The sequence below is a fragment of the Chenopodium quinoa genome, unplaced genomic scaffold, assembly GCF_001683475.1.
Source record: "Chenopodium quinoa cultivar QQ74 unplaced genomic scaffold, ASM168347v1, whole genome shotgun sequence".
Classification (NCBI taxonomy): domain Eukaryota; kingdom Viridiplantae; phylum Streptophyta; class Magnoliopsida; order Caryophyllales; family Amaranthaceae; genus Chenopodium; species Chenopodium quinoa.
Window position 1 is genome coordinate 5,465,890 of NW_018744878.1, and position 13,421 is coordinate 5,479,310.

The 13,421-nt window shown below is 37.5% G+C and overlaps 2 protein-coding genes across 2 annotated transcripts; one reads left to right on the plus strand and one right to left on the minus strand.

Moving 5' to 3' along the window:
- Nucleotides 1–1,513: 1,513 nt before the first annotated feature.
- LOC110705752 (F-box/kelch-repeat protein At5g15710-like) lies at nt 1,514–3,786 on the plus strand. The gene has a single exon (XM_021883673.1). It carries the CDS (start codon nt 1,983–1,985, stop codon nt 3,315–3,317), a length of 1,335 nt encoding a protein of 444 aa, XP_021739365.1. The 5' UTR covers nt 1,514–1,982; the 3' UTR covers nt 3,318–3,786.
- A 5,508-nt stretch (nt 3,787–9,294) lies between these two features.
- LOC110705753 (GDSL esterase/lipase 7-like) lies at nt 9,295–12,217 on the minus strand. The gene is made up of 5 exons (XM_021883674.1): nt 11,867–12,217; nt 11,653–11,780; nt 11,025–11,273; nt 9,765–10,014; nt 9,295–9,665 (listed from the first exon to the last, which is right to left on the minus strand). The coding sequence occupies exons 1-5, from the start codon at nt 12,126–12,128 to the stop codon at nt 9,445–9,447; spliced, it is 1,110 nt and encodes a 369-aa protein (XP_021739366.1). The 5' UTR covers nt 12,129–12,217; the 3' UTR covers nt 9,295–9,444.
- Nucleotides 12,218–13,421: the final 1,204 nt, after the last annotated feature.

The window sequence follows — 13,421 nt, forward strand, 5'->3', positions numbered from 1 at the left end:
AGGGAAGGGCGGATAGGGTTTTATATCTTTTTTTTGTTATTTTTTTAATTGTTAATTAATTATGATTAAAGCTCTAATTAGGAGTTAATTAAATTTTGTAACTGAATTTATCAAAAAAATATATAAATTGGTAACCGGTTATTTAGGTTATAGGTTAAGAGCTTGATCACATTTACTTAATTTTAGTTCAGTTCAGCTCCAATCAGTTCATTTCAGTTCAGCTCTAATCAGTTCAGTTCAGTTCTTAATTTCCCTCTCTCATAAAATATTCAGTTCAATTCAGCTCCAATCAGTTCAGCTCAGTTCAGTAAATGTGATCAGACCCTAATTATCTCATTTAAAGTAGATACTCTCTAAAGTTTGTATTATTTAAAAATAATCAAAAGTTTGACTTATTTTTGGCGGATCGCTCAAAATTTGTATTATTTTTGACAATTTTTCTTAAATCATTTGGTACAACTAGTTATACCAATCAGCTTCACAACCAAAAAAAAAAAAACAAAGAAGGAATTGAATTTAGGTAAGTATAATAAACAATATGCACAATAGTCACAACTTCACAACCAATTTGTTACTTGATTGATACTACAAAATAAATTCATTTGAAAAAAAAAAACCCTATTCTCCTGATTTTCATGCGCAATTTTAGAAGAAAGGAGAAAGATACTCACTCCCTGAATCCCATATGCCTTGAATTTCAAATATAGGTTTGATGATGTTGTGATTTAGTGGAGTTGAATTGATGGGTGGATTATTGGTCCATGCAAGCAAAGTTGCAAACCTAACGTAGATTTGACAGTGAAATTGAGCTATTTTTTTTCTTCTAAGGTTGCTCAAGTATTTTGGGGGAATTTAGCAGATGAAATTACGCATTTTATGAGAATGACAGACAACGAAAATGATGAATAAAGTCAAATTGATCTAAAATATGAGAATTCATTTGTGCCCAAAATTTAAGGTATTGAACATTTGAAAATGGTGGATGAATGAGGAGAGAAAATTTTGTCCATTTAACAAAGAAAAAGGCGGTAAAATTTTATGACGATATCGAGTTTAATGCCTTATTCACTCCACCTTAAAAAAAATTATTCAGTAATAAAATAAAATAAAAAATGCAAATATGATATTTAAAACAATTTACATTTTTTTCCCTCCAAAACAAGACAAATTAAACATACATTTGTTTATTTCGGGGATAAATAAAATTGTTTATCACGTGATATTTTTGTAAATAAATCAATAAATTTTTTTAAGGAAACAACACCTTTTTCCCTATCCAATCATCATAAAACATGAGGCCCGAATATAATAAGAATATTATTGTTTTATTTACGAAAATACAATGTAAATAAATTTTTTCATTATACTCACACCTCACATTAGAACATTACCATTAAAAAAAAAATCATTTCTGTTTTCCCTTGTTATCCAAAAGTCATACTTTCACAAGTTAGGTTTGTCCTTTTGTCATGAACTAACTTGCTTTTTCTTGCCTAAAATAACTTATAATTTGATTACTCCGTATTTTCTTTTTCTTTATTTCTCCTACAAAGTGTTAAAAAAAAAAAAAAAAAACGATGAAATTACAAATAATTATTACACTTTGACGAAAAAAAATCCCATTTTTGGGGTTATAAAACACGCGATTTAAGATATGGAAAACTAAGATGAGATCACAGAGGAGAGAGAAAGATAGAGAAGCTCATTCTAAAAGAGATCTTGTTTAGTCAAGGTAATAATCTAAACCCCTCAATTTGATTGATCTGCTGAGAAGTTAAATTGATGATAATGTTAATATGTTTATCGATTTGGGATTAAATCCCACTGTTCTTGATTAAATTACTTCAGCAATTCTGGGCTAATTTGATTATAGTTGGAAGTTCTGCTTTTTATGACAATTTTTGGGTAGTTTTATGGTGCTTGATTAATCTTATGCTCTTAGCTATCAATTTAGGGTTTTGGGGGTGTGATTGATTGGAAAAATGGTTGAAATTGGGGATGTTTCTGATTCTAGGGTTTGTAGAAGTAGTTCATTTGTTGAGATAGATGATAGCCTAAAGCAAGTGGTTGCTATGAGTGTTTGTGGGTCTAGGAATTCGAGTCAATTGGGTGGTTCTGCTTCTGGTTCAAGGAATACGAGCCCGGTAGGGCGAACGGGGTCTAGGAATACTAGTCCATGTAAGCAGAAGGTTGTTAAGACGAAACCTCGGGGTTTGGATGAGGAAACCGTGGCAACGTTTAGTAAAGCCGTTCACCCGGATGTTCAGATGGAGGATAATATATGGGCAATGTTGCCAGAGGATTTGTTGAATGAGATTTTAGCTAGAGTTCCACCATTTATGATATTCCGGCTTCGTTCTGTTTGTAAGAGGTGGAATTCGATCTTGCAGGATGGTAGTTTTCTTAAGTTTCACTCCCAAGTGCCTTCTCATGGGCCTTGTCTTCTCACATTTTGGAAGAACTCTAATACCCCACAATGCTCGGTTTTTAGCTTACCGCTGAAAACATGGTATAGGATTCCTTTTACATATCTGCCTCCTTGGGCATTTTGGTTGGTTGGTTCTTCTGGTGGTCTTGTTTGCTTTTCGGGATTTGATGGTTATGATTTTAGAACCTTGGTGTGTAATCCACTCACACAGACTTGGAGGATGTTGCCAAGCATGCATTGTAATCAGCAGAGGCAGTTAATTATGGTTGTTGATCGCAAGGACAAATCTTTCAAAGTTATAGCCACGTGTGATATCTATGGTGATAAGTCGTTACCCACTGAAGTGTATGATTCCAAGATGAACAGCTGGTCGGTCCACCAAATAATGCCTGCAGTTAACCTGTGTTCTTCGAAAATGGCTTTTTGTGATTCTAGGTTGTATTTGGAAACACTTTCACCACTTGGTTTGATGATGTACCGGCTGGATACTGGATCTTGGGAGCACATCCCAGCAAAGTTTCCTCGGTCATTGTTGGATGGGTATTTGGTTGCTGGTACACAGAAGCGTCTATTTCTGGTTGGAAGGATAGGCCTTTATAGCACCCTGCAAAGTATGAGAATTTGGGAATTAGATCATTCTAAAGTACTGTGGGTTGAGATTAGTAGGATGCCTCCCAAATATTTTCGAGCTTTACTGAGGCTATCAGCTGAGAGGTTTGAGTGCTTTGGACAGGATAATCTGATCTGCTTTACATCTTGGAATCAAGGAAAAGGCCTTCTTTATGATGTGGACAAGAAGGTTTGGTCTTGGATTGTTGGCTGTGCTCTGCAATCATACAACAGCCAAGTCTGCTTCTACGAGCCAAGGTTTGATGCATCCGTCTACTGACCTTGAATTTGTTTTTTCTTAATGAGGGTTTCATGGGGCTTTCTTTGGCACTCATTCAGGGACATGAAAATTTCATGTCCCTTATTCCTCATTTTGCTTCATATAGGAAAAATGTTTTAGTTTACTCATATTATTGTTTCTAAGCTGAGACACATTGTCAGCTTGTGTTGTTAATGTTAGAAATTGAGACTATGTGAACATATAATCCACATTTGCTTTCTGATGAGTTCACTACAGAAGTGGTCTTTTATATTAGACATGACTGGCCATTTTGACTGAGAACAGTGATTCAGTGCTAATGTGACATTTGGAATGGGATGGGTTGGGTTGTTGAGATTTGTAATTGTACGAGTAAACATTACATACCATTTACGGGAGAATATGACAGGATCCTTTTGTCTCTCCAACTGCTGTAAACTAATTGACAAATCAAGCACTTAATGTAAATTATTATCAATGTTTATTGTTATACATACATTCTTATATTATGTGCTTTTGTAGCTTGTACATGTGCTGACATTTATCTTTTGTACAAGCTATTTTCTCAACTCTCAATATAAAGTTATTATGTCTTTGGAAATTAAATTACCATGATCTGGTAGACTATGGTTAAGATTTGGTATAGATGCTAATGAGCTTCATTTCACTTGTCTCAAATTGCTGGATTTTTTTTTTTTTTACACAATTGCATAGGTAATGCTATCAACTTTGATGGATACTTGCTCTTCCTTATTGCTAGAATATTATGTTGAGGAAACAAAAATGTAATGATTATTAATATAATCTATCTTAATCCGATAAAGCTACTAAATCTGCACTACTTCCTTCTCTGTTTAGCTTTTCAGTGTCACAATCACTTTAATACTTTTCTTGTGTATACATCAGTCAGCCTTTCTATCATCATTTAATTGACATAGTTAACAGTTACTCTATCTCTTTGCATCTGATTGATGAAAGTCGAAGATGACAAGGGTAAAGCTGTGTGGAAGCTCAATTTCATTGATAATATATTAATATGAGCATTCAGGTTTTGCATGCACTTTGATTGTGTTAACAATATGGTGTTATATGGTGTAGTTCTCAAAGATCATAGGGACGATGCAAAATTGTTTCTTTGGAGTTGTGTAAAAGTTAGTCATGGGTTTTTATTGATCATTATATCCTAGCCATAGCCTTGTACTGTTGGTGTGTGTATATATATATATATATATATATATATATATATATATATATATATATATATATATATATATATATATATATATATATATATATATATATATAATTTTATTTTTTTTTATCCTTCGTTTTAACGGGCAGTGCTCTTCACTTACTGGATTCTGAACTGAAGCCAACTTAAGTTGTTTATCTTAGACTAGTAACAAAGTTGTTTATCTTAGAGTCCTCAGATATTGTTTATCTTAGGCTTGTCATGATATTGTTTATCTTAGACTACTCACAAGATTGTTTATTCAAATTCATGGGTTTGAGGTATGGGTTTAAAATTCATACTTTTGACAACCAAACATGTGGTATGGGTTTGTCATTTTAAATCCATACCTTGTACCTATATTCCGCGAACCAAACGCCCCATAATTAGGTTTGCTAAAATTGCTCTATTGCATTATTCACATCTTTCTGTAGTTTTTTATCCAGTACCCTGAAGGTAGGTAGATACAGCTTTAAGATTGATGTATCATGATTCATGAATAAGATTTAGCATCTATCCTCTATGGCGGTAAGAATTGCACTGGAAAATTGTTATTGCCTCTTCTTTTTTGTTTATTGAGTTCTAGGTTGTAACTTGGGAGACAAAAATAACCAAGGTTTTACAGTACAAGACAATATGATTCACCTATATTTGCTGGAAGCAGATAGTATAATGCTGTGTAGTGGCTTTCTTTATCGTGTAGTCGTGTGAGTCCTTGTCCGCTTGATTTGTAACTCTGTCAAATTTTTACTTAAACAACCTCTTATACTTTTATTAGTTTGTTTGACTATTGATTGTTGTTATGTCTAATTGATTTTTATATTTGATAGCAACCGCTATGAAAGTATATATGTAAATATAAAGCTTCTTCAGAATCAGGACTGTGGAACTGTTTGCCTTAATAATCTGAGGTCTGCAAATGTATGACTTGAGGTGGCCATGAAAACGGAAGAGTTGTTCCTTTGTTGCGTAGGATATCTTGGCGATACACATGTGGAGGGAATTGAAATCTGTTGTGAAAATTTTCCTGCTAAGTTTTGGACCTACGGAAAAAGTCAGCCTAACAAGACTGAGGTGATGAGGCTGTGTGTCACGGTCCGGGAGTTTGGACCCCGAAACGTGCGGCACGCTCTAGCCTTTTGGCGGCAAGAACGCTAGCCTTGAGCGGAAGAGGGGCTTGTGAGCACAAAGCAACACAAGCGGGCAATAGAATTTCAGGAGCACTCACGTCTATCTGGGCGACGGAGTGCGGGTGGTCGGGGCTTGTGACGGCCGATACTTCAAAGCGGGCACAAGCGGGTCCGAACCACGAGTCCTTAGCACATCAAGTTGGGTTGGAGGGGAGCTAATATGCAAGTAAGACACAATATCTATAAAGGTCTAACAACAAACAAGCATAAAAGCAAGGCAACACTTGGTAGAAGGCTTTAAGATTTCATTAATCATTCGCCCTCTAAAGAGCTTTAAATGACATATAAGGAGAATCCCTAGTGAACACTGATCTGACAGTAACACAATAATGGGACCTCAAGCTAAGAAAACATAACCTAAACTCTAGGAAAGCACTTAAATGGAATCTAATACATCAAAAGGAGTTGGATTCTAACATCCTCCCCCACTTAAGCTGTCGACGACCTCGTCGACTTACAAAAGTTACAATCAAAATTAGAAAACCCTAAACTATCTCAAGTTTCGGATGCGCCGTTGGTGCGGCTATCTTCTGGAATCTTATCTGACTCTTGAGCTGGATCTTCTTTGTTGACGAGGAGCTTGTCTCTGGAGTCGCTCGGCTGGAACATCTTGTTGAGAGCTTCATCTCTAAATTTCCTCCTGGGAGTGGAATCTGTTGAATTAAGGGGGACAGCTGCTTCCACCATCATCTGTTGGGGAGCTGCTTCCTTGAGACTGTGGTGGAGAGCTTCAAGTTGTGGCTGGTGCCTCTTGGGTGACCATTTTCTTTGTAATTCCTTGCACGCGCCCAGCGTTGTTTGCTCAACCACTGTTTTTCCTCCCTCTTGGGAGGTTCTTCTTTGGTGTCTCTGGGCTCGTCGCTCTTTGCTTCGAACCTTGTGACTGATTCTGGTTTTGGCGGGTGTGTATCTGGGATGTTGCCAACTCCATGGGCTTCATCTCCCGCTTCTCTGGGTTTCTGGTGCAAGCTTGTTTCTTCGATGTTGCCTTCTTCTCAGGCTCCATCACTCGCATTGCCGAAAGATATCGGACTTCTGGTTCTTCTTGAGGTGCTATCATTCTCATAGCACTCAGGCGTCGTATGGAACTCATCCTATATGTGGGCTCCTCATCGCTGCTAGTCTCTTTTGTGGCCTCCTGAACGGACATGGATGACAATCTCTTTTGGATCTTGTCAAGTTCTTCTTTATGCTCGCAATCCCACCATTTGTGTGGACCTCGACAAAGTATGCAGTTTATTGCCCTTGTGTTTGCCGAGGATGCGCCGGCCCTCGAGTTTCCTGAGTTGTGGGAGGGGTAGATGTTTGTCTCTGGGCATCACCTCCTCCACTTCTTCTATGATATGTATTAATGGTGTTGGACGATACTCGTGAGCCGTTCTCTGTACCCTTTGGAGAGCTTGGAGACGGACTGTTAGAGCGTGTTGACGTCCCACTTGAATCCTTCTCGGATTGACGACCCTTCCCGACTGAGTAGTCCATCAATCTCTCAGCAGCACACATAGTAGCAGCGAGGGTATCAATATTCTGCCTCAAAATCTCTCGCTGCGCCCATTCCTTTAACCCGTTGACAAAGTTGAACACACAATCTTTCTCATTCATGTCTGTGATTTCCAACATTATCGCCGAGTATTCCTTAACATAGTTGCGAAGAGAACCCTTCTGGCGGCACTCTTGCAACTTCATCCGTGCAACAAACGCTGTGTTGACGGGGTAGAATTGTTCTTTGAGTTCCTCTTTGAACTCCGCCCATGTATCAATCTTGATCCTTCCTACTTCGATGTCTGCGTGCTTGGTGCGCCACCACAGCTTAGCATCTTCGGACAAGTACATGATGGCAGTATCCACCTTTTGATCGTCATTTAGTTGACATATTCGGAAGTACTGCTCCATGTCGAAGAGGAAGTTATCAACTTCTTTCGCATCTCTAGCGCCACTGTAGTCGCGAGGTTTGGGCGGCTTTATCTTCGCCGCACCAACACCCAGTGCGTCTCTGCCCACAGCGCGCGTTAAGGTAGCACATTTCTCAAGTGCTTCGTCGGCTTTTCCTTGAACAAATTGCAATTGTTCACGGAGGGCATCTCTGTCAGCCATCAATTTCACAATTTGCTCGGCTTGCTCGTGTACAATGACTTGGAGCTCGGCCCATTTGTCCGCCTTCTCCTCGAGCCAAGCGAGCCTTTCTTCTACGAATTCCATCTTCGTGTAGCCCTCCTTGGTGCCTACACGGGTTGCTTGCGACGAGGTTTGAGCCTCGGCTCTGATACCAACTGTCACGGTCCGGGAGTTTGGACCCCGAAACGTGCGGCGCGCTCTAGCCTTTTGGCGGCAAGAACGCTAGCCTTGAGCGGAAGAGGGGCTTGTGAGCACAAAGCAACACAAGCGGGCAATAGAATCTCAGGAGCACTCACGTCTATCTGGGCGACGGAGTGCGGGTGGTCGGGGCTTGTGACGGCCGATACTTCAAAGCGGGCACAAGCGGGTCCGAACCACGAGTCCTTAGCGCATCAAGTTGGGTTGGAGGGGAGCTAATATGCAAGTAAGACACAATATCTATAAAGGTCTAACAACAAACAAGCATAAAAGCAAGACAACACTTGGTAGAAGGCTTTAAGATTTCATTAATCATTCGCCCTCTAAAGAGCTTTAAATGACATACAAGGAGAATCCCTAGTGAACACTGATCTGACAGTAACACAATAATGGGACCTCAAACTAAAAAAACATAACCTAAACTCTAGGAAAGCACTTAAATGGAATCTAATACATCAAAAGGAGTTGGATTCTAACACTGTGCCACTGTGTACATCTTCACCTCCCAAGGCAAGATTCAAACCGGGTGTTTTATTCTGATTATTTCTATCTGTGCCTGCCTTTTGCAGTTCCCTTTTTTTTTTTTTAATTAAAATGTAGTCCCTCATGCCCACTTCTCCTTGAAACTTCACTGTTAATTTTATTCGTCTGATTTCTGTTATTCTGTTTTCCTTTTCCAGAAAGGTATGTCTGATATTGTTTCGTTGATTACTTTTTGCTTGTTCTTCTAGTTAACTTGTTGCCTGTCATGTGTGAGGTTATGTGTTTCTTTACTTACCATGATTATGTTGCGTTTCTTGGGTCTTATTGTTGTATCCTTCTATCTCTACGGGTCTAGGAAATGTAAATACCTTTCAAGTTATTCAACAAGGGCAACTTATGAGTTTGTTTTCTTTATTTTTGGGTAACTTCTTTAATTTCTTTCCAGATTAGCTCATCTGCTGGTAAAATGATAACGATTACAAATACAGGTCACAGCTGGATTTTCCATATCCGGCTAATTCAGTTAGATAATATTCAGGTGATGTGTCATTCGATTAAATTTTGGTTTAGTTCTCGTAAAATTTTGGTTGCTTCACATTGAGGGTCTTTCATCAATAGGATAATTATATGAAAATCATTGTAAATGTATTATATAAATGTTATGGTTGGTTTAGTTTAGGTTAGGTCAATTCCAGTTGGGGTCCAAATTGTTTTATCTAATTACCAACTTACTTTGTGTTTCGGGTCAAATAAGTTTTTCCAGGTCTAATGACAAAACAAGTAATAATTGCTTTGGTGTCATTTCTACTTTCAATGTTTTATTACATAAGAGAACAATGCAATGCAAATTCCTTGCTTAAATAATAAGCTAACATAATGCTATGATAGAGAGGGTTTATAGGAGTGAGTGACTACATTGAGCTTCATGAACTTATAGTTGTGCTAACTGATAGATGCTGATTGGAATGCAGTCAGTGGCGTACTGGCTGTAGCCTCTGCGTGCTATGATTGCATTTACAGCTTGGGTTGGGTGGAAAGAATCCCAGAAGACATACTTATTTCTGTCTGGACATGGTTGCTGCAAAGGAAGACAGGTGACTTCCCCTCCCGCTTTTCCATTCCCGCAGCAGGCTTTGGTTGCTTCAGAAAACCCTGTAACAGAAAGCAGGGACATTAACTAGTTAGTAAGTGTTACTCTTCAAAAATATGCACCTTAAGTAATATCTAAGTGTAGTTGATGTTGCTTCTCACCATATTTAGAAGGATTGTGGGTCATGTCGTTGAAGAGATCGTAAATATTCTGATAGACAAAGTAAGAACCTGGAAGGCTTTGGTTAAGTGTATTTGTCATTTGAATTAGACGGCTATTGAATGTAACCATCAAGTTATTGACACTTTCTACACAGCTGTTGTCCCTTGACTTAGATAAGAAAGAAGGTATACATCCGAGGGGACCCGATCCAACCAGCGCCATTTTTCTTGCACCTAGGTTGTATAGTCTCTGTAATCAGAAGGAAACAAAAATATGATGAGCTATGAATCTAAGATAGTCTATTTAAGCTGCTGTAATGATTATGATATTGTAATATTACGCGGAGTTGCTGAAGTGAGGTTAGGCTGTAGTTGTGGTTGAATGCATGGATTTTAAACAGGGTAACTGGTAAAGTAGGAAATTATCGGTGGTTTGCTAAGTTTTAGCATATCTGTATGTTGTACTTGCTATTTGTACTTGCTATTAATTACTGAAGTCAATATTGACTTGTCATTACATAAGTGAATTGTGCTATCTAATATCTATATGCCTCAGAACAATTGCTGTCTTTGAGATTGGACTGATATTTTTGTTAACATACTAACATAAAGGACTTAATGTGATTATTAATAAAGACACTACATAAAAACCGTAATTTTACATTAAACTTTTAATTACTATGGACTATAAACTAAACTGTCCTACTTTATTGTGAATTAGGTCACTCAGTTTTGTTTTGGATCAACAGTTTAACGGAAACAGCCTCTTTACAGTTGTGTAATAAAGGTAAAAGAACCTCTTTTCAGTTGTTGGTAAGTTGGCATACATATGAGCTCCTTTATACTATCTTAGGTGAGAGTTTCTCTTTGGAAGAATAACCACCACATACATAGCAGAGTTATTGGTGTGATAAAAATATGGATGGAATTACTATAGAATACTTTCAGCTATATCTTGTGGTGAATGGTATTTTATTGAAAAAGCTTTGAACATCATTAGTTGTGAATTATTCCCTTTATCCCTTGTTCAGTTAATACGCTTTAACTTTAATCACAACTTGGACCATTTGTTTTGCTAATATACTAAAACAAATGTCAGTAGTTAATACATGTTAATTACAAATATTGAAGGTGAAAACATGTCAACTAAATAGGGACAGAGGGAATATTAAGAACAATCAGATAAATTTGAAGATTAGACCACAATTTAGTTTTTGTCTTCTTAATATGTATGAAAAGAAGTATACGAAGGAGTCTTACTGTTATCTGGGAAGTAAGTGTACTCATGAGGAGATCAGCGAAGGATTCCCCGTCGTAGATACGACTGCTGTCATATCTCTGAGGTTGCAGATAGTTGTTGAGGTAGTCATTGCCTCCAATGTCGATTAGAAAGACCGACTTTGCGAGATATTGGCTTAGTTCCTCCTGGTTTCGGAAAAGCATTGGCAATTTCAGTGAAAGTGTCTCCTGAAATTGGGATATCTGCCCATTCAAGGATGTCCGCTGCCCCTGAAAAGTAGCAAGGTTAAGAGTGTTAAATGCTGCTCACTGTCACTTTCAAATACTATAGTCAATTTATCTTCAACTTGATTAAATTTGATATCAACATATTCATGGCGTCTTAGGTGGAGTTATATGTCAATATCAACTTGATTACTTCCTCTTATGTTTTTTTTAGTAAAGTTTCTCTTTTAAAATGTAATGGTTTTGTTTCTTGTACTTGTAATACTTTCATGAACCTGAGTGTTCATGAATACGCATAAAAAAATAAACATTTTATTGATAAGCTCTAGAATCATGTTATACATGGTAAAATGGTTGCTTAATAAAGAGCATGTTTATTATTAGAAAGCTTTTATATTTTCTATTCAAGCATAACTAAGCTTACATAATGCCTTCCAGTCTCATCAAGTATCCCTGCTGCTGCTGATGCGTAGTTGATTCCTCTAAGGATGTTCTTGCCAAATGTTGTAATCGAGAAGTATGGTGGTATATATGGCAATCCCAGATACCGCGCTGTTATGAGCATTGAAAAAAAAAACCAAGTCAGCATCAAGGAGCGAAAAAGATTAAGAAAGATGGGTGTTTGAATTCCAAGTTACCTCCATAATCTACGACAGTTAAGCCGTTGCTGAACCGGCCTGACGGACCTCCAGTGTCTATCCCATAAGGGAAGTAATTGGCCTTTGCTGCCGTGAACAAGTAGTTGTTGTTTCCATTATCTATCAAAGAGTCACCAAAGATGAACAAAGCAGGGGTGATTGGTTCAGTTGCTGCACCATCTTGAGCATTGGTTACCACATTTAGCTCAGGTAATAATAAGCAGAGTAACGTGACAGCGAAAATTACTCTCGTCTTCTCCATTTCTCTGCGTCTCTCTCTTACTCTATATGAATGTGTTTGTTTCAGTTTGCAGAGTGCAGACTTCGCTCGATTGCTTGGCTGTTTATAACTGCAGCGAAAGGGTCAGTGTTATTACCCTTGAAGGATAAAACAGTAAAGTCATAGCTTAGTTCTTATTGATTTACTTCTATTTTTGATGTGTTTTTCCCGTTTTTTACAGTCGCCCCGTGTTTGCAACTTTGGATTCTGACTGCAGTCAAGGTAAATGATTATGAGTTTTGGTCCTCATTTTTTACTTGTTGCATTTTCAAATTTTTTTTAGTTGAATTGCATTCAATATGATACATACGAGTAGGCGAGTAGCAGTAATTTACTCGTATTATGGGGTCATGGTATCGGCAGAGGTTACAGTTACAGGGATGGATAAAACCAGAGTAAATGCGCTTCATTTCTCTGTTTCCAGTTGTGATTCTGGAGCCGTCCCTGTTTCCGTCTGCAGTTTATGCAGAGCTACTAAATACTGAATAACGTGGCTTTTAGTTCGTTGTCTGGGTTTATATTTTGTTAATTGTTTTAGCTCTTACATTTCCGTGCTTTTTTCTTTTTCTAATTCCCCTGTAATTCTGTTAGTTTTGGGTATCGGAAACAGAGCTCGCAGGGCTGCAGGAAAGGACTAGTATAAGTAATTTTCCACTTAAATCTTCTTGGTTGCCCTTGATTTGTGTTTCGTTCCAACAAATTTGGGTCCGATTTTCACCAAGATTAAAGTTAAAATAAAAGGAAAATCTCCCATCACCTATGCCTTAGTGATATTAAAGTGTGTTGTGCTATTGGCTCACAAGTCAAAAGTCCTACTTCCTTCTTCAATCTTGTACAATCATGAATTCATGATGATCTTATATTAATATGAAGAATTGAAGATGTGTACTCGTAGTATATTTGTTATCCTAATTAACTTAAATAATTGAATGGATATCAAGGGAAATCTTAAATGGTTGTACTATCACTTCTCAGCTTGGAAGTTGGTAGTTGGATTTTCACCTTTCTCAACCCCTTTGTTAGTTGGGAGTTTTTATTATACTTGTATGCTGTATCTAGCCTTTGAATTAGGGTTTTTTCATAGTCTACTCCTTTGTGTCCTCTCCTAAGTGTCTGTTCACATTTACTGAGCTGAATTGATTGTAGCTAAACTAAACTGAATTGAAATTAAGCTGAAGTGAAAAGACCCCAAGTCTTATGTGCTCCACGATCAACAATAAAAAAAAAAAAAAAAAAAATAATAGGATTAACTCAAATAATGCATAATCATGCAAG